General features: G+C 32.3%; 1 protein-coding gene across 2 annotated transcripts; it reads left to right on the plus strand.

Annotated features, from left to right (window-relative positions):
• On the plus strand, positions 1-20,557 carry LOC100374557 (uncharacterized). Of its 2 annotated transcripts, XM_006811191.3 has the most exons (19): positions 1-449; positions 8,679-8,759; positions 9,615-9,736; positions 11,399-11,507; positions 11,749-11,877; positions 12,601-12,663; positions 13,122-13,226; positions 13,384-13,465; positions 13,795-13,827; positions 14,147-14,241; positions 14,475-14,588; positions 14,820-14,876; positions 15,006-15,122; positions 15,839-16,012; positions 16,327-16,402; positions 16,932-17,041; positions 17,580-17,717; positions 18,183-18,380; positions 18,700-20,557. In XM_006811191.3, exons 1-19 carry the CDS (start codon positions 336-338, stop codon positions 18,772-18,774), a joined length of 1,992 nt encoding a protein of 663 aa, XP_006811254.2. In that variant the 5' UTR covers positions 1-335; the 3' UTR covers positions 18,775-20,557. The 2 variants fall into 2 exon arrangements, with proteins under 2 accessions (XP_006811254.2, XP_085349850.1); XM_085493724.1 differs by lacking the exon at positions 13,795-13,827.
• Positions 20,558-20,766: the final 209 nt, after the last annotated feature.

Below are 20,766 nucleotides of genomic sequence, written 5' to 3' on the forward strand. Positions count from 1 at the left end.
TGTTATGAAGCCCTGTGTTTGCTCGCTCAGCCCCCGTAACCATAGCGGCTTTGTAAACCAGCGCATTATTCATTAGTGAGCCAGTAGCGTCGAACCCATTCCGATCACGAGTATTGATTATACCAAGGTGTAAAAAACCCACGACTCACAGCTGTGGAGAACCACCATATTTATACACTTCGTCGCGTCTGTGCCCGACGGCGTGGATAACCGGGGACAGGGATCCGTCTTATTTGGCCGTGTATTGCTATAATACAGCGAACGACGACAGAGCCGAGCTGTCGTCTTCAACTGATTGTTCTTGAACAGTTGGCGAACAATAACATTCCCTACCTATGAGTTCGACATTGAAGATGCCCCGTCCTCCACAAGGCAATACCTTTCCAACTGGGAATAAACTGCTTCAGAAAAGATGGGACCAGCGAGCGTACCGTATGCACGTACAAAAGGTGAGATAGAATATATAAACTAACGTCAAGTTTATTTACAACCTTTCACAGTAAACTTCATTACGCTGCCTTTCATACAAGAAGACTCGATGATTTGTATATTCCTGCTGCTGCATTAATAATAATTGGCATGTACTCCCGATATATATCACTGTGATCAGTTTAAATACGTATTTTGGCCCATTTTCAAATTTAAAAGCCGGGGACGCAATGAGATTAAGGAGTTATCGTCGAAGACTACGAAATTCATACTAAATTTAAATGATAAACAATATGACAGTGCGCTAGTGTCCTGTCGAGGCTACGACCTGATCTTTGATCTGAGTGGACGTACAGGTCAGGACGGCACCTTTTTGATTAAAGTAAAATTTATATTTATATTAATAATTTATTTCCATTATGATATACTATTTTATGTATATATTCACTTTTGATATTATTTTCTACATGTGCACATTATTTTCTTCTATTAACCAACAAGTTTGTAGTAAACAAACAAATGACAAGTTGTGGGTAAAGATGGTAAGAAATTGAGAGTAGAAACAAACAAGTTTCTATGAATATTTGTAGGAAATTCTAGTGCCAAGTCATTGTTTATTTTTCATTTCAACAACTATGCAAATAGAAAAAAACAGTGGAACTATCGTATTTCTTAGTCTCAAGAGAAAGGTTAAATAGGGTCAGAAAAGAACACATAGTCATTCAAAGAAAGAAACAATATCCCACGTCTGAGAAAATATATAGACAGCAAAATAAACATAAACAATTTCGCCGAGAAAGCGAAACTGTCTACACTTACAAATGAGATTCATTTCATCTTAAATAATTCATTTCTGGTGAAACCAAGAAATGACAATAAAATTAGGATGAAATGTTAACTTTTTCACCTTTATCGATGGTCATGATATAATAATTTGACAGTATTCATCGGGACATAACCTTGCGATGGTCACTGTAGTTGCGTTCACGCACTGCTCCTTAGCACGGGCTAAGAGGTCAAATTCCTTAGCCCGTGCTAAGAAAACGTGCGTGAACGCTTAGCACAGGCTAAGGAATGCTAAGTACGGGTTAAATCTGATCCGAATTTAAGACGCGGTCTAGACCTTAGCACGGGCTAACGAAGTATGCGCGAACGCTTAGCCCAGGGCTAAGCGCCCTCTGCGGCGACCTTTGGGTGTGAAAATTGTCCCATGTTCGTATAATGACACTATTCCACCAGTCATTACTCCGCGCTCACTTCCACACTAATCGGGTCACTGTAGTAGAGCGTACAGCAGCTCCAATCGTAGACAAAATAAATTTGGTTCGCTGTCTACGACATGCATTAATAAAACGCTGTATTCTGTTACGCCCGTTGTATACTGTTTATGTGCATCCAAATAAGTGGTCCGTCTTCTCTCGCGTTCCTGTGCACGTCGCTTCAAAATTAGAACGAAACATGCCAGCAGCAGAAATAGAACCTCGCGCGTGTCATCCATTTTTCGTTCGTAAATAGCGGCTTACCAAAGGTCACCAACTAATGGCAGCCCTTAGCCCGTGCTAACGACTGGCCCTCCCTGTGCGTGGACGCAATTGGGTCTAGCCGAAATGCAAATATGCTAGATAAGCCTAAATCAGCTTAAATCTTAGCCCGTACTTCGTGTAATGTCAACACAACTTATGTCTCGAACATTCCAATAAAGATTTCACTGATACAAAATTTCGTAGTAGTCTCATGAAAGTAGAGCAGTTTACAGTATTCTTATAATTATAATTACTTTGGATGCATATCATTTGAAGTCAGTCGGTCGTTTTCGCCTGAATTACACATGACGTAAATTGGACAATATTTGCAGTAATGTAACATATTTTATCTGTCAGTTTTTTGTTGTTGCTACAATGAGCTTGTTAGATTTATGTGCAGTTTGCATTAGTGGCTGTGAATTATATTACCCGTGGTAACAGGTGTAGAAAATTGTCTATATCAGGGATTAAATTAGTCACAAAGTAACACGCTGAAGTAATTCAACATTGTTACCTCACAACTATTGGTATTACCACGCTGACACATTCCACCATTGTTGATATTATCAGTGTAATGTGCAGAAACGCATATCTCAGTTACTCGATGCGCTCGCATTTCATCAAAGTGTGATTTATTTCAAAGTATGTATCCAGTACAGATGAAGTACATTTACTCTGTATCAATATCTCGGCACCAATTTTAATAGCTAATTTAATGGCCAGCGATGATATACCAGCATCTCGCCGATTGCTTTACTCAGATTGCTCAAGTGCGCAAGTTATTTATTCTTTTAGTATAAGGTTGCTATAATTAGTTATTTTAGTAAAGTGTATCAATCTACCTCAGTATTTCTCATGAATCTTTTTTAGTGCTTTTGAAATATAGTTTGAATTGCACTGCACCTGGAAACATGATCTTCATTTGTTTCTGAGCAATAACAGGGTACTTGTTACTTGAAAACTCCACGTTGGGATGATGAAGAAAAATGATTAAACAAGAGTTGAATCAGTTGAAGAATACTATATCTAAGTTTGTAGGTCAAGGAATTCCAGGATTTACCAGATAACAAACGGGACATTTAGCATAATTTTTACTCAAGAGGGTAAAACGTATACAAATATATTACAAAACTATTTGATATACATTTTTTTTTATTTTATAGTTCAGTTCTGAATTTGATGTTAGATTGATATTTTTGAATTAAATATATGCACAAATTGTGACTTTGTTTTAATTACACAGAACTTTTTGAGTTTGCAATTAAATTTTTGATTGAAGTTGATAAGTTGATTAGACACCATTTTAAACTTTTGTACTTGAGTATATGACACGGGAAAATCACAGATTTAGTAGTTGTCTTTTTAAAAATTTTAAATATCAGATACAATATTAAAAACTTGATTTTTGACTTAGAATACAGATAACATTTTGTAAAGTTTAGATTCGAATAACATCGGCCACTCAATAACAAAATGTGATTCTTGTACAGTCGAAAATTTGTAGAAGGTTAGAAATGATGATAACCAATGTTTTATCCTGAAAATGATTTCTGTTTTCATGATGGTTTTATAAACTTTGATAAGTGTGGAAATGTTTGCTTGAAATTGTGTCTCTTATTTGTAAACATGAAATGAATAACTGTATTGTGTGTATATTTCCACAGCTGACTAATCACATTCCATAATAGCAGTTACAACACACCAACTGAGTAATTTATAAAATTCATGTACCAAAACATCCTACCAAGTGTATGTTTACATACAATAGTGTACATTCCTAATTATTTTGTTTTTTTACTGTGACATACTGTTTATTTTCACTGGCATTTAATTAACTAGTTTGATAATTTGAGCAATTTCACTGGGATTTAATTTAAATTCACAAAGAAAAAAAACAATAAGTTCTATTGTTACTTTTACATGTTCAAGTGGATTTATTAATTTAGCAAATTTCACTTATCAGCGAAAATAACGAACTAAAACGCAGTGAATAATTACTGTAAAATGACTAATTTTCACTGGGTTTAAATTTCACTGATTTACTATTTCAGGCATATTCAGTGGGTTTTAAATCCACAGTTTTATCATTCAGATAATGTGTTCTATGCTGAATTTTACATATTCGCTGGGTTTTAATTTAGCGCATTTTCCAGTCAGCGAAATAAGCTAAATTAAAACCTAGTGAATAATTAACCCTTTTACAGTAATTCATTTACAGTTTATATTGCATTAGGTATGTTTTCAACTGAGTGAGTTTTACTTTTTGTGAGAGAAACCAGAATAACTAGTACATGTACAAAGAGTATTGTCAACATTTACAATAATGCTATTGCATTTCTCTCATTATTTTATATTTAATATCATTAATATAGTATATTTAGTAGTTCTTCTACATTGAATTTGTTATTTTGGGCAAATAAATAAGAGACATTCTCTACGCTATAAGACCACAAAAAAATGAATGATCTGTATCTGTATCTGGTCTGTATGCGTTTCATTTTAAAAGGGGCTGCTCATGTTTGTTTTTTCTTCTGGTTCCTGTTAAAATAATGTAAAAGGAAAGAAAGTGTGCCCATAACAAATCTTTTACACTGTTTATTATTTAAGACAAGGTAAAGTAGTTTGTTATGGAACGTTGTAACTGTGTACTCTAGTTACTTTGTTTGCACCCTCGAGTTAAAAAAATGCCTTACAAATTTAAACCAATCAGGTAATTGAAACTTGTTAAATGTATTTTGTTTGTTCATGCAACCAACAATAACTTGTTATCCACGTCTGGGTTTCATTTCTTTGGTCCTGGCCATGATGTAATATGAGGTGCGTGTCCTACAGATTATTCTAGAAGGAATGCTTTTACAGATGTAGTTATAACTGGAGCATGGTAACACATTGCTGTATACTCATAACGTAGGACTACCATATAATAAATTGAATTTTATATAGTATTACGCCAATAAATGTTTTTAACTAGTTTTACATTTATAAGTGGGTTGCTCTCCACAGTAAAATACTAGCCATTAACTTTTCTGGCAGTTCTTTTTTTAAAATGCATCTACAATTTTTAAGTGAAAGTATATTTTCAAAGCAAGTATTTTATTTTAAAAAATAAGTATTTTTTAATTATTTTGATGTTAAATATCAATTAATATAAGTATTACCTCAATTTTTCAGTGTTATTGTTTGTATGTTTCAACATTATCTAAAAAATAAATCATGTGATCAAAAACATAAAAAATTTATAAATTTACTGCAATCATTTTATGCTGCCTTTTAGGAAAGATAGTCTCTGTTTTAGACTCACTATATTTTTACAGAGTAATTTAGATTTACGAGCCCATTTAAACCCATCACTAGAATTTACCGCCTTATTTCTTTGTTATGGTTACTAGGGTCAGTTTTAATTGCATAGTAACGGTTGTATACATACATGTAAACTTGAATACAATTTCATTGTTTAAACGTTTTCTGGGATTCGAAGCAAATAACAAAACAACATTGTTAATTAAATTGAGATTAACCCCTTTGTCGATATTGTTGCCTTGAAGCAGCCATTTTAAAATCTCTTGACTCTGATCTAAATTTAGGAGTATATCTGACCTAGCTTTTTTATATCTGGGGGAGGGGGGTTTAGCAACTATGGCCAAGTGCCAAGGCAATGTAGATGACATTTGACCTAATCATGAAGACGCAGATATTTTCCAATCAGATTCCCGGGGGGAAAAAATCTTTGTGAAAAATTAGATAGTTTAGAAAATTATAAAAGTTGGCACTATTCACAAGAAGATAACTATATCACCTGATGGTGGATTTGATTGATGTATTTGTAGTTTGCTTAGGGTTTGGCATCATTTTTTGCTTAACATTGCCTCAGCATGCTTCTTTGATACCATTTATAAAGTTATAACTTGTGGTTAATGTCAATTTCCAACATGAAAAACTGCAGTAGTGTTTATTTCCTCCCCATTGTGATGAATTTCTATATTCAGAGAACATATCAGATCCTGGTGGCACATTTTTAAATTTCCCTTTTTTTTAAATAAATGCTAATTTCAGTAGTTATTCGTTATTATCGAGAATCAAATCTTGAGTCAACAGGCGTGGTATAGAGATCCTAATGTTTTATTTACTGTAGATTATTGAGGTCAAAGATGGGTGTCTGTATCAATAGATATCATCTCCTTGACAACTGAATTCTTTTATTATTGATCAGTATCCTTGGCAACTGGAACAATTACGGCAAAAATAATTGAACAAATAACAGATGCCTCATCTTAGAGGGTGCTCTATAACAATAGGGAAGTTCTCCTGATAACTAGAAATCAACATTATTCTGTTGTCGATTTCACAATGTCCTTTTAAAGTCTGTAGTATTTGAACTTTGAAGGAGAAGTGTTTGCAAACCACTTTGCTTCAGCGGCTCTCATGAAAGCCGCTGGGTTCTAATATGCCTGGTGAAGTGCAGTAACTATGTGACAATGAATCCATTCACTTTTGTGAATTACATTCGAATACAGAATCAAACTAAGCGAGAAAATATTTCTTTCTGTTTTTTTATGATAATAGACTGTGGGAATAGTTTTCCATATGACAAATATTTGCCATAGTAATTCAAAAGATGGACCCTGGCAACAGTTCTATGTTGTGAATTATATTATAACATTTCCAATGCTTTGGCTAAAGACACACACAGGAAGCTATCTATTTATACTTAGATTATTATAGATTAGATTAGATTAGATCAGATTAGATCAGACTTTCCATTCAGCTTGTCATTTTGGATGGTTACTCTAATCTAAATGCAGAACTGATATGTTTAATTATATTATCTTTCATTACTTTGGATAAGATTTTTTTTCTGACTTGATTTGATCGTTGTCTGGAATTGTATGTGACATGGGCAGGTGACACACTGTTTTGTGATAAATTACCAGTAAAATGGCTAATCACTCCAAACATGAATCGTTTTTTTCACTGTCAATACTTCACTTTTTCAGCAAATACTTGAAATAAATTATGTGATTCTGTCCGCAGCTAAATGCCATATTTAGGAGATAAATGGATGACACTTTTACATTTTAGTTTTCCTGGACTCAAAATAATGTGTTCAATTATTAATGTGTATTTAATACCACCAAAATAAAACCATTGAAAATAGCTACTGATTTTAACATCAGTCTTAGTCTGTGTTGCCAGGCAACAGGCTTTTTGATATCAATCATTTGATGTACTTATCTTGTATTTAGTAAGGATGGAAACTGCCCCCTGCCTAATACTACTTCATTAAAATACGCTGCTCTTTGCGCTTTCCAGATTTGCAGGGTCTTACCCCTAACTATCTTAAGCTTATTTCATTTTTTTAATAACTCCATTATTTTATCAAATAATTGGTTTGTTATTAAGTTGTGCTTGCAATGTTTTATGAAAACTGTTAGCAATTTTTGTTATTTTTTTAATTATGTTGTCATTATTACCAGGTCATTTTACAGAAATTACTCACATTTTGGTCAAAGTTTGGGACGATTGAACTTGATGTAGAGATTAACAAAGACATTACAGAAATATTCTCGGGCATGGATATGTACAGGCCTTAGCGACAGGAAATATTGTGGTGGAATGGAAATATATTCTGTCCAGTGAACTCAGATTATTGATGCAAACAAATTATTCATATATGCAGCAAAAACTTAGTTTAGTTTTCAAGAGTGTTATAATCCACCCAAATATTATTATAGTATACAGAGAGCTAAAAGGAAATAAAACCCATGCAAAATTTGATTTCCCTTTGAAATGTACTGCTCCTGGTCGTTTGTGTAGAATATGACGTTTTCACAAGGTATATGAGCAATACTAAGATGCATTGAAAAAACAAATTGTGGAAAATAAATTGCATGTCTCTACGGTTTACTGTTTTCAGTGAAAACTTCTAGCTAAACATAAAGAAACCCACAGTAAATGATTTGTAACTTCATCATATAGACTCTAGACTTACATACATATGTTAATTTATTGTTGTCGTAATCATCATATGTCACATGTACCTATGCTCAGTTCTGAAGTAATAGATAGGTGACTGTCTGTTAGTTGTCTCATTCATAACACATTGATTTGAATTTTCTCTTACAGAATATATATATTTAACAATTGTTGGATCCACATAAAAAAAATGTTATTAATGATGTACTACAGCAATTAGTATTGTATAATTTTGGATATTATACTTCAGCCCAATTTTCAATGCTAATTGTTCTAATACCAATATTAATAATATTTTCGTGTTTATTAAAAAACTAAATCACCCTTGATGCTATAGTCTCATTATTTATTCATTAGATTGCTTGTAAATTAATTAGTAAGATTGAAGGTGAGATTTGAATTTTACAATATGGTGGCAATCAGAATTTAATAATTCTCATAAATAGAACGTCTGTATAAAGAATCATGTACGTCTTTGAATGCGTTCCTGCCAAATTTTGGTTCATCATTGTTATGTATTTTTCTATAATTTCTTATAATTTCTATAATTTTGAAGTGAAACTGACATAATTTCCCGTTAGATACGTCAACATTTTTGTATTCAGGCCAACTTCTGAAAAACATCACAATTTTGTTTTAATTGGCTATCAATGAGTTAAAGTCTTCATCAATAGTCAGTGAATAATATTTGCTAATAAACTAAATTCATATGTCAGGAAATTATTGATTATTTAATTTTTTTTTTTTTTTCAGATGCGAGGTATGAGAGCAGGCTTAGACAACAAAACACCAAAAAATTATTTACATCTGCAGCTCAGGTTAAAAAAAATACAGGTAAGATGGGATTTTTAAAATGTTTATTGTGTAGTGGAAGTTAATTGCTATAGATGCAAGGGGCATTGCAAATGGATCATAATTATCTTAAAAGGTTGAATCAATCTTAATTATATTGACTAGTTCTGTTATTGACAGTGAACAAAATTCATCTTTAACAAGTCTTTTGACCTGTTTTGAATGACACCTGAAAGCTCTTTTTCCAAAATTGATGGAGCTTGTTCATCATTGTTTTTCATTCGCCTTGGTGTTCTCTTCGGAAAATTTTATGAGTGTGTTGCCAAGTAATGTACAAGTATGTTGAGTCTTGTATCTAGGATACTAAATTAGAAAAAGTGATAGTTTTAATGTCTAGAAAAGTTCATGTCACTGTCGTAAAATATAGTTTTAACCTTTTCACCACCAGTTCCCTCTTTATAATCTGCACTTTCCTTCAGAAGATTGGGACAAAAATTGCCAAATTTTTTGAGTTCCTAATAGCAGAAAATTTACTCAAATTTTGTCTGTTGGCTCCAAAATTTGAGTTCTTTTCTAGAAATATTAAATAATATAAGAAAAAAAGTGCAGGACTATATTTGCAAGAAAGTCTGGTGGTGAAAGGTTTAAAAAAAAAAACGAAAAATTACAACAACAAAAATGCGAATGGCAAAATAAAATTGTTGATTGTCTTCATTGGTTGCTATGTGGTGGTTGTGATATGAATACTATATACACAAAGATTCTCAGAAATGTTATCATGAATATATCTGACAAGTAAAAAAATTAATTGTATTAAGAAAATTTATCATATCTGAGGCAGATCTGTGTTACTGTTCCAGCGCAAATATAAAATCATTTTTTTTTATTCATCAACAGGCAGAAGAGGAGAGGCAAGCAACAATAGAACATGAAAATAGAATACTTTTAGCCAAATTAACTCAGGTTTGCAGGTCTCACGGTAATATTGACAATTGGAATTTAGAACATGAACCAAGAAGGTGAGACGCAACCCTCCCCCAATTAACCCTCTCTTTATTCGCCTTGCCCACAACACCCAACAACCCCTTAAGGTTATTTACAATGCAGCTGATGGATCTATTTGCTATATACACGGCGAGTGAACTACATGTGACTCAGAACAACCTTAGTGACATCTGATATTTGGTTACCATGGTAATTGTTTCTATAGTAACCAACAGTATTGGATAGCAATTAACGGTTTGTACAGTGGTTCAAATCTATAGTTTCATGCAACTGGTCTTTGTCAAATATTTGTTAGTTCGTTTACTTCTTCTTTCATAATACAGCAATAATTTTGCTAATAATTTCAGTACATATAAAGCGTGTTATTAATACTGGTAATAATTTCCCTGATCTCTAAGTAATCACTTTTTCAAACATTTCATAAACACATTATGTTTACTTAATTGTATGTATAAATTAAAACAGACTAAAATACACTTATTGTGAAAGCGTTCTGTTTTGACCTATTCAGAAAGTATTGATACTGTCATGGTAACGTACTAATTTCTTATGCTTTCCCAACAGGTATTCAGCATGCGTCATAATTTTATGTAAACAAAAATGTATTTGTGAGATCAGTAATAACACAGCACAGCACAGCACAGCACAGCACAGCACAGCACAGCAGCTGCCATGCTTTAATTAACAATAAAATTAACATGAACAAAAAATTAAATGTCTAAATGTTTTCAATCAACATTAATTAACTCTTTTGTCATTGTGAAGTAACATTTTTTTTAATCTTATGAGAAAGATGTACATTAAAGTGATTGAAGTTTCTATCCCTATCACCATTTGAAGTTTTTATCCCTATCACCATAGTAACAAACAACACAGATATATAGTGTTTTAAATCTGGTGTGTGTGAACTTTATTTCACCGATCTACAGAGATAGTCATTGATCTTGGTTATTGACCTGATGCTCTTAATTGAGAAATGCAATACAATTTTTGACTCATGTGTGTGAAACACACAATGGGAGTCTTAACAGTTAATGTATCTGTTTGGGTGCGACGTTTGTGGTGTTAATGTTATGACTACTTTCAAATGTAAAATCAAATGTATTTTCTGTATGTATTATAAACTTCAATAATGTGAATCACATTGTTTTCACGTTGTACCTCTCCAATAGCAGACACAAATTAGTTGCCAAGCTTCTTATTTGGAAGGCTAATTAATTCTTATTATGTCTTCTCAGCACACAGGGGTTCTTTTTAAGCTTTCATTAATTTGATTTTGTTGTTGATGTGTATTTACATTGTACCAGGTTCACGTATACTAGTATGTCAGATTATTAGTTTTATTATGTTGTAGAATTTCTTTGGTTTCATTTAACAAGTCCAGCAATTAATTTAAAATTGAGTAATTAAATTTTAGTGAAGACTAATGCTTTCTATACTTAACATTTATTAGAAGTTCATACAAATATGAAAGCCAAAAAAAAAAAAAAACAGAACAAAAACTGTTTTCATTTGAGGTGGTCCCAATACAATTAAAATTGTTTGTGTTTACATGTACTTTTATTGGGGATGTAGCTCTATTAGAGTAAATAATATATCACACATGCTTTGTAGAATATTATGAATATTATATTCCTCTTCTCAATCTAACTGCTTATTTAAACTTTTATTAATAGTTTAAATCGACCATATATGGAGAAACAAATCCACAAGATAGAACAAGAAAACCAAAATATCATGAGACGACTTACAAAAATTTCTTCTTATTATAAGCCTGACAAATGGGTGAGTATTGGTTTTCATCTGTTCCTTTTGAATATGCTTCAGTGTGTTTATTATAACAAATGGCAAATTTATAGTTTTGTTAAACATTAAACCTGTATGGGTTACCGAAAAATTTACCAAGAACCTTTGTATATAAACCATTTTGATTGCTAAATGAATATATTTGACCTTCACAATTGAAGCAGAATAAATGCATGTGTTTGAATACTAATGGCGAAACCGATTGTGTCGTTCATTACAGGAAGACGAATACGTGTTACATCAGTATTACCTACAAATGAAGGCAGCAGAAACAAAAGACTATGAACTTTATTGTTCTCGAACGGAAGGTATAGAATCAGAAAGTGAAGACGAAGCTGAAAAAACAGAAGTAAGTTTGTAAGGGCATTAAAAACCAACGATGGTAGATTTGGTTTTTATTGGGAACGTTCCGCAAGAATTAAACAGACCATTTTAAAATTAAAGAGACAGTACACTAGTGTTATTTTTTTATTTTCATTGTATTACTTCAAGTATGGCTGCTTCTTTGTTTGGGTCTGTCACCATGGCAGCCTCTTGAGTGATTGAGATTGATGGATGCACTACTGCACAGAATTTTAATTTCCTGTGTTGCTCACGGTGATGCAAATGAGGCAGGAAGTATCCTGATACGCCAGACAGGTGAAAGTGACGACTAACATGAATAGTAATGCAGTAATTAAAACAGTTATTCAATTTGCAATTCTAGTTTTAGTCTATGACTACCCAATAATGTAATTCTGGATTGTAATTTTATTTAATACAGTGTACCAAAATATATTTTGCAAAATGACCATGTTATTTGTATTCCTCACGATGCGCATTAAACAAGACTTAACACTTCCAACTCTCAAATTGACCCAGAAATAAAATATTATAAAGAAAAATCTTGCCTCTATATCTAGAGTATAAAATGTGCGTAAATTCCGTCATTTTTGACAGCCCGGCACCTGCTGTTTATATGCTATCATAGATTTCCGATATTACCTCTTATCTTTCATCTTATGTACCCCTTAATTTGAATGAATGAGAAAATATACATGTAGAATTGATTGATATTTTATTTATTGCACAGAAACAGCATGAATCTGAAGATGAGTCAGATGCGGATGATGAAACAGCTTCAGCTGCACCTTCAGTAAGTCAAAATTTTGGTTTTGCGCGAGAAATCATGTCGATTACATTGTGAATGTCATATGTTAGAAAATATTTACATTACTGAATAACAATCTCAATAATTGCTGTTAGTCTGTGGTAACAAATGTCATCAAAACAAAACAAAACTCATCTGTATCTTGACTCAAAAATGTCTTAATAAAGTGAAATGTAATTAGGTATATGGGAAAAGTCTACTGTTGTTATGTAACACATATCATCTGGCATCAGCATCCTTCTGAAGTATGAATGCATGGTCACTTAAAAAATTACTGTCTGTCCTGCAGTATATAGTAGAGTGATAGACCTGACCTAATAGGTATATTCACATGTAGAGTATATGCAAGCATTACTCAAGTGATCATATGTCACAATTAGGCATCAGTTATAAATGGTTAAAAGTTAATCTGTCATGATTCTTCGTTTCATTTTGATTTACAGAAGAAGAAGACAGAGAAGTCAGATAAGAGGCCGATAACAAAGAAACAACACACCCACTTTCCTTTACTTGGCCAAGAAAGGAAGAAAGAAGAGGCGAAAAGAAAGGTGAATACAACTCATTATTCTTTACATCCATTACAAATTGGTTTGTGGTCACTGTATTGAAATTACGTTTATACCGACTTCATTCCTTGTCAACGATTAACATTCAGTTTCACCTGACTAACCAAATCTGTGAATTGACGTTTGTGACTTTTTACAGAAAGAAGTTGCCATAGCGAGGGGACAGAGATACGACGAGAAAGGGGACGCTGCCATTCTATTTAAAGCCACAAAAGGAATGGGTAAGGCTAACAGTCAGTGTGCTCATCGCTATTGTTATGCACATATCATGTTTAGAATATTATAGGTGCGGTTGATTTACTCAGCGCTACTGACCCCTTATATGTACTATAATAGTCTATAGTACGAGTTGAATTTTAAGCTTGACCTGTGAACTGTAATAAAATCATTGCGAATATTCACCTACAAAGAGAGACGCATTATCTGCATGGCATGGTTTGTTTGTTTTTTCAGCAAAATTTCACATTTTAATATTTACAAACTTTAACTTTGTTTCTTCATTATTCTATGACTGATGATTTTCTGCTCTCTGTGTTTATCTAACTGACAGCTGTTGACACTCTACCTAAGCTGAGTGAAACAGGTATTTGTTCTTCACATTTTTCCACTCCATTAATAATCCTGATCCTATTTTCCTGTTTCTTACTACTTTACTGAATTAAATTAAACCAGATAATGTTTTTTTTTTAAACTAAATAGGTTATTATTGATATTTTGTTATGAATCCTCCACTAATCAACTTTTGCACTGCCCTCAAACTATTACTATTTAAAACTTTTGTTTTCCCAGAACCATCCTTTAAACAGCGCCATCCCACTTTGAAATAAGCAGAACCTTTTTTTTTTTTTTATAGTTTTTTTTTTCATTTCCAGAAATAACATTTCTCATCTCCTTTGTTTTAGGAAATGCTGAATCAGCAGTTGTGAAAGCTCTTGCAAGGAGAAGATACAAACAGCGACAAGCCAATAGGCAGAGATTTGAACTTGAATATGAACTGGTAAGTGTTGACGGTCTTTTAAAAATCTAGGTTCCAAAGAATTATTATTTAAAATTGGTTATCACCTTGACTTTGTTAAAAGAATTGATAAACAAATTTGAAAGTACCGGTAATATAAGATAAATAAATAATTTAATATTTCTAATTGTTTTTCCATATGATGTCAGCAAATGATACAGTTATAATGATAATACAAATAAACACCTCTTTCTAATATTATTTCACTCAATTAGGATTTGTTAGAGGAAATAAAAGTAAAACTGAATGAAGATTGGGATGATACAATACACGCGTTAATTTTAGAACGAGAAGAATATGATGCAAGGTGTCTACAACATGCATTGAAGGTAAGCGCTACAGTAATCATGGTTTTACATAAATATAAATATTCATCTTGGATCCCAAGGTATACCTCAGTACTTAAGATGGTTGAATTATGAATTTTGAAACTTAAAAATAAAAAATATATCTTCTATTTTAAATAGCTGGAATTTTTAGGGATAAGATGATTTGCATCTTAATTAATTCGTTTTTTGAGGTCATTTAAGTTTTTAAGTTGATTCTATTTCTTCCTCCAGGGTATCGGTACGCTTGAAGCTACTCTTATAGAAATTCTCTGCACAAGAAATAATGCGGTGAGTATATGTTTAAAAAAAACCTGATCTTAATTGTTGACTTCTTGACTCAAAAGGCCCCTTAGCTTTCTAATTATTTTCTGTTTGTTGTCATACCTCATTGTTATTATTTCTCTATTATTCTCACAGGCTATCAGCGCCATAAAGACAGCGTATTCAGACAAATATGAGTCAGATTTAATGGATGACATAAAAAGTGACATCACTGATACAGCTTTCAGGAATCTCATTCTAGGTTTAGCAAAGGTGAGTATTATTCGTGAATGGTGGTATTTCCAAATAAAAAAAAAATATGGTACTGATTTTCATTTGTTTGTATGAAATGAAAATACAAACTTTTTAGTAGCACGTTTCACACACAAATAATGAGGTACTACAGGTAGTACAAATATTGATTATTACTTTGTAGTTGTTGGTTTGTTATAAAACGAAAGAATTTTCAACTTTTATTATGAGCTAATGTTTTTAGTTTCACGCTCAATGCAAACACTCTATGTAAAGCAATATTATGACTTATAACTGCATCCTTTGACCTGATAGGTCAAGTCTGTTATTGACCAATCAGAATGCTGGGTAGTACAGCCAATTGTCATGGCAATTCTCAAATATTGGTGATGGCAAATGCAACGCAGAAGGGTTTTATCAAAGTTGAAGTACCATATTTTGTCATTGATTTCAATTGACAAATGCCAGGATTATTAGTAATATAAGTGATTATCATTTTATAAAAGATACATGGAGCATTAAACAGCTTTGTAATGATAATAGCTCTTTGTTGAAAAATAGTTCACATTTTCCACTAGTCACGAAAACTGTATTCTTGAATAGGCCAGGTGCCAGGAAAAAATGAAACATTCTAAAAATGGTGCCTTAATTAGAATATTCACATTACATATACTTGTACTGTTAATACACAGATTTACCAGACAGTCAAATTTTTGTACTGATTTTGTATTTTGTAGGGTATCCATGATGAAGGCGGGGTGGTAGATAAAAGCCAAGCTCAAGATGATGCTAAGGAGCTGTTTGAGATGGAGGAAGATGAAAGATGGAATACAGAAAGTGGGAAATTTAATGAAATTATAACAGATTACAGCATGGCACAGATGCTAGCTGTATTAGAAGAGTATGCCAAGGTTTGTACATGATTGTCTGGTGTAATTTTTTTTTAAAAATGTAAAAAATTTGCTCTGAGGTATTTAAATTTAACCCCCAGAGCACTATAATTTGTGCCAAAATTTTGGTGCTGATTTTCCTGTTTTGATGTATTTTTCTAAAATGTTTGGATAGTTTTGGACCAATTAAACTCAATTTCCCATTGGATACTTGTCTTGATCAAAATTTGGGAAAAAAAGTATGTGGGATTTTTGTAACATAACATTCTCATAAAAATATTGATCTTTTGTAAAAAATAGTTTGACAGTACATTCATGTATTGTTTATTTCACAGCTTAAGGAGCAAAAAGTTACTGAGATGGTGGCAAATGAATTTGAAGGCCAGATGCATGATGGGATTTCCGCATTAGGTGAGGGTAGCTGTGTTTTCGGTGTTTCTCTTGAATTATTTCACCGAAGTAAATTGTTTCCACATTGATGAATCCTCAAAATAGTGTGACCTACTGTATTGTGACTTTGACATATGACAACAGAGATAGAGATTGCATGCATTTGTTTATGTGATTACCATGGAATACTACAACATCATAATAAATACACCAATGGGATAAAATATAATGAAGGAAGAAATATAAAGTGTGTCTTACCTTTGGAAGAGTAGTTTCCTATCCTTGTGTATCGCAGCAAACACATGGCTTCACCTAGAAGTCTTTTATTTGAGTTCATCTGAGACCTCTCTCCCACATGGAACTGTGAGGGCTCCTGACTATGAAATGATTCTATAGGATTAAATTCAGGAATGGGGCTGAACAAATATATTACATGACAAAATTAATCACATACATAAATAAAAATACATCTATTGCTGAATCATATATTTTCAGGCTGTTGACAAGGAATGAATAAATTTAAATTTAATATTTCTTTTATATTATACAGTGAAATGTCTTCATAATTGTCCAGGTTTTCTGGCTGGCAGGATACACGAGAGTTTAACCAGTGCCGGCGATGATTCCACACTAGTCAGGGTTGTTGTTACACGCTCTGAGGTAGGTGGACGAAATGATTGCGTTGTTGAATTTTTACACACAGATTGTCTCTCGGCAATATAATCATGCAAACTCGGTTTTTTAACTTACATAAAATTTTGGACATGAACCATAGAATGTGATGCCTTGCTCGTATTTATTTATTCGTAAGGTCCATCGTCTTTTCAGTATTTGTGAATTTTTATTGTAAGAACTAAATTGTTTATTTCGATTTCTGTGTTTTACAGTCTATCAAATTTTGAATGCGATAATGTAGGTTAACATACAAATTTTGTGAGGAAAATATATACACGGTACTAATAATGGTTAAAAGATGGCTTCTTTCTGTGAATATGGTGGTCTAAATCACTTTTTGTAAATAACAGCAACTGTTCGTTGAAATTTGGTGAAAATAATTGTAAAAAATTACAGTTCCTGAACAAGTATGTGCAGTGGTTGATAGATACCAAATGCTGGATGAGTTCTTTGGAAAAAAATTACTACAAATCTGTCTGGGTTCAAGTTTATTAAAATTAAGTATATTCTTTCTCCTCACCAGGTTGATCTTGTACAAATTAAGAAAATTTACAAAAAAAGGTATGGTAATACTTTAGAAGAAGATGTACAGAATAAATGTAAAGGCAGCCATAAGAAAGTTGTTTTAGAAATCGTCAAACTGGCAGGCTATCCCAAAAAGGTAAGTTTAAAATGAACTAATTTTTTTCTTGGTTTGTTAGTCTTATTACTCTTGATTTAACACATTAACCACCCTCCACGAATTTAAAGTGAGGTTACGTATTTGACTTTGTAAAAATACATGGATCTGATTGGTTGCACTACTCATACATTCGATCAATCATAGTTGTCGTAGCATATGGCAATGGAAATCAAAATGTATGTTTGCTAAAGAATGTATGCACATTCGGTGAATAGAATCTGCCAAGGTATAGTGGTACAGCGATGACAAAATGAACGGTACTTGGTTGGTGAAAATGTTTTATTTACTGTTAAATTTTTGGTTATGGAAATGTTCATGGTTGATTATTCGAGGAAAATTTCACTGCTGCACAAATTTGAAATATTTCCCGTACACTGTCAATCAGGACATTGCAAAATAACAACCGTTATGAATTAATAATGATTGTTGTTTATTTTTCTCAAGGGTCAACAACAACAACAGCAATGGTCAGCACTGAAACAGGGCAATATGAAATATCAGGCACCACCCAAAGTAAAGCCTTTAAAAAGACCGCCACCAAGTAAGAAAAAAGCAGTAGATCCCGATAATCCAATTATGAAGACCCTGAAAGAGGGGAAACCTGTGAGCCATCCAAGAAGTGCCAAGAAATCAGTGAAAAAGGCAAGTATAAATCTAACCTGAACACCAAGGAAATGAGGAAACTTGTAGTTTATAGATGTGTGCTCTTTATAAAGAATTTACATTTGTTATCAAGGTTATTTCTGTATATTCTTGAGTTTATTTACTCTTATTCCCAGAAAATACTTTTACAAATATAGCTTTACTCATCTTTTGTAATGATTTTTACAATATCATCATGAATTCAGTGACTGGCAATATCAAGCTACTTTTCACATTTTCCAGTTGTCATGGTGATGATGGTAAATAGAAGTAGTGTAATTATAATAAATTATTTGTCTTGTTATTGTTATTGTTACAGGGACAAGATAATGCATCATCCAGGTCATCATCTTCGACATCGCATGGAAATAAAGACTCAGACGATGAAAAATAGAGTATATACTATAATTATCAAATTTAATTTCTTATGACGTAGACTAAAACTGCTGAACGGTATTTTGTATGTAAATATCCCAAGTTTTTAAGTGACAATCTCCTTCCATGTACAGCATTATATGTTATGTTCTATTTGTAGATATAGTGTCCATTACTAATTTGTGGTCGCAGAGCATGTAGTAATCGCATACTGTAAAATACTTTATTTTTCGCTTGGAATTAATTTTTCGCTATTTTCGCTGAAGGAACGATTCAGTGAAATAAAATCTAGAGAATATATAGATCTTTTTTTTTCCATATTTTAAATTCAACTTGTCAAAAATCAGTGAAAATAAATTCCATTTAAAACACCCAAAAGTGTTTTCATCGAAAATTAATTTCAGCTAAAATAAAAGTACTTTACAGTAATAATTTAATAATTTAATAATGTACAATGGATTGTGCTTCTTCCTTGACATTAATTAACACCTTCAAATTCTCAAATCATGATAATTTTTAGCAGCAAATAGTTTACAGTATAAATATTTTGTGCAAAAGTTGATTTAATTGTTTTCAATAGTTGATATGACAGCATGTCAGATTAGTTATTTTATTAAAAATATATATATCTATAATACCAGGAATTTATTCCTACTTTTACCTAAAGTTTCCTTACCTCTTGTTTAAAACTATGCAAATATATGGTCTGCCAGCCAACAGATTTTATCCCATTGCCGGGGTACACACAGAAATGTTTTACCTATTAAGTGTGTATGTCTTCCACATTTTTACTTTTTTTTTTAAACAAAAAACAATACAAAACACCAGTGTGCCAGTAAACTAAATGTTATACAAGTTGAGGAGTTCTTTTATGTGAGATTCATTTATGAAATATATCAATCTAATTATAATTACCGATTTGTTCCCCCCTCCCCCATACCTCGATAATCCAAATTAAACAGAATCATTTTGTTGATGATAACAGTTGTAGAAGGCGATGAAAAGAACCAATTAAACATTCAAGCAAGACACTCGTGCTTTACAACAGGACTGCCATATAAGGATTATTGAGAAAATACATTATACAAAATAGCAAATTAAATTGGCGATAGCTGTACATATAATATTGAAAATCACAACTATTGCCACTTCAATACATAAGTTAACCACCATGTTTGAAGGTTTAACTGGAGGATACAGTTTTAATATGCAAGAAAATAGAATGTAGTGAAGGGGACAATGTTGGAGGTCACATATAAAAATGGATTTTATACTGTGGAATACTTTATTTTCGCTTAGAATTAATTGTCGCTGAAAGAATGATTCAGTGAAAATAAAATCTAGTGAATACACTTTTTTTCCTATATTTTACATTCAACTTGTCAAAAATCAGTGAAAATAAATTCCATACAAAACACTCGAAAAGTCTATTCAGTGAAAATTAATTCCATCTAAAATAAAGTATTTTACAGTATTTGAAAAACAAATTTAATGAAATGCTGAATTCGCATGTTTGCAACAATAAAACATGTGGTGTGTGGCTTAACTAGAGACACAGGTGTGTTTTGTAAAAAAGTATTTTTGACAAACCTCACGGAGTATATATATTTTCTAAAAATGTGCTTGCCCATGTAAAGACAATTTTTATATTCATTTATTTAAATTTACTTCCATTTACCAGTTGTATTTCCATGACATAGGAACCAAAAATGATTGAGCAGTTGATTTTCTTCAGTATATAGCGTCCATGTCAATTGTAAACTGTGTAAGAAATGGAATAATAAAAGTGAACATTCTGTTTATGTGTACTGGCATGTTTATTTACTAATAATATTTGAAAGTTTTGTTAGTCTTGCACAGCAGTTTAAATATTGTCTTATATTGACATTACTGAGATTGTGACAGTAAAACTCTCACTTGACAATATTCAAATTGCTGAATCAAATCCCGAGTCAGGCTATATAATTTTGCAGCCTCACTAAAAGCCAACGCCCTCTATATACCAGTAGGG

The sequence above is a fragment of the Saccoglossus kowalevskii genome, chromosome 2 (genome assembly GCF_978046115.1).
Source record: "Saccoglossus kowalevskii chromosome 2, keSacKowa6.1, whole genome shotgun sequence".
Lineage (NCBI taxonomy): Eukaryota > Metazoa > Hemichordata > Enteropneusta > Harrimaniidae > Saccoglossus > Saccoglossus kowalevskii.

Excerpts from the sequence above, each read along its gene's own strand:
- LOC100374557 (XM_006811191.3), top strand. The coding sequence starts at position 336 with ATGAGTTCGACATTGAAGATGCCCCGTCCTCCACAAGGCAATACCTTT. Across the intron at positions 16,013-16,326 it reads TATTAGAAGAGTATGCCAAG|CTTAAGGAGCAAAAAGTTAC; the intron begins GTTTGTACATGA and ends TTTATTTCACAG. Across the intron at positions 18,381-18,699 it reads CCAAGAAATCAGTGAAAAAG|GGACAAGATAATGCATCATC; the intron begins GCAAGTATAAAT and ends TTATTGTTACAG.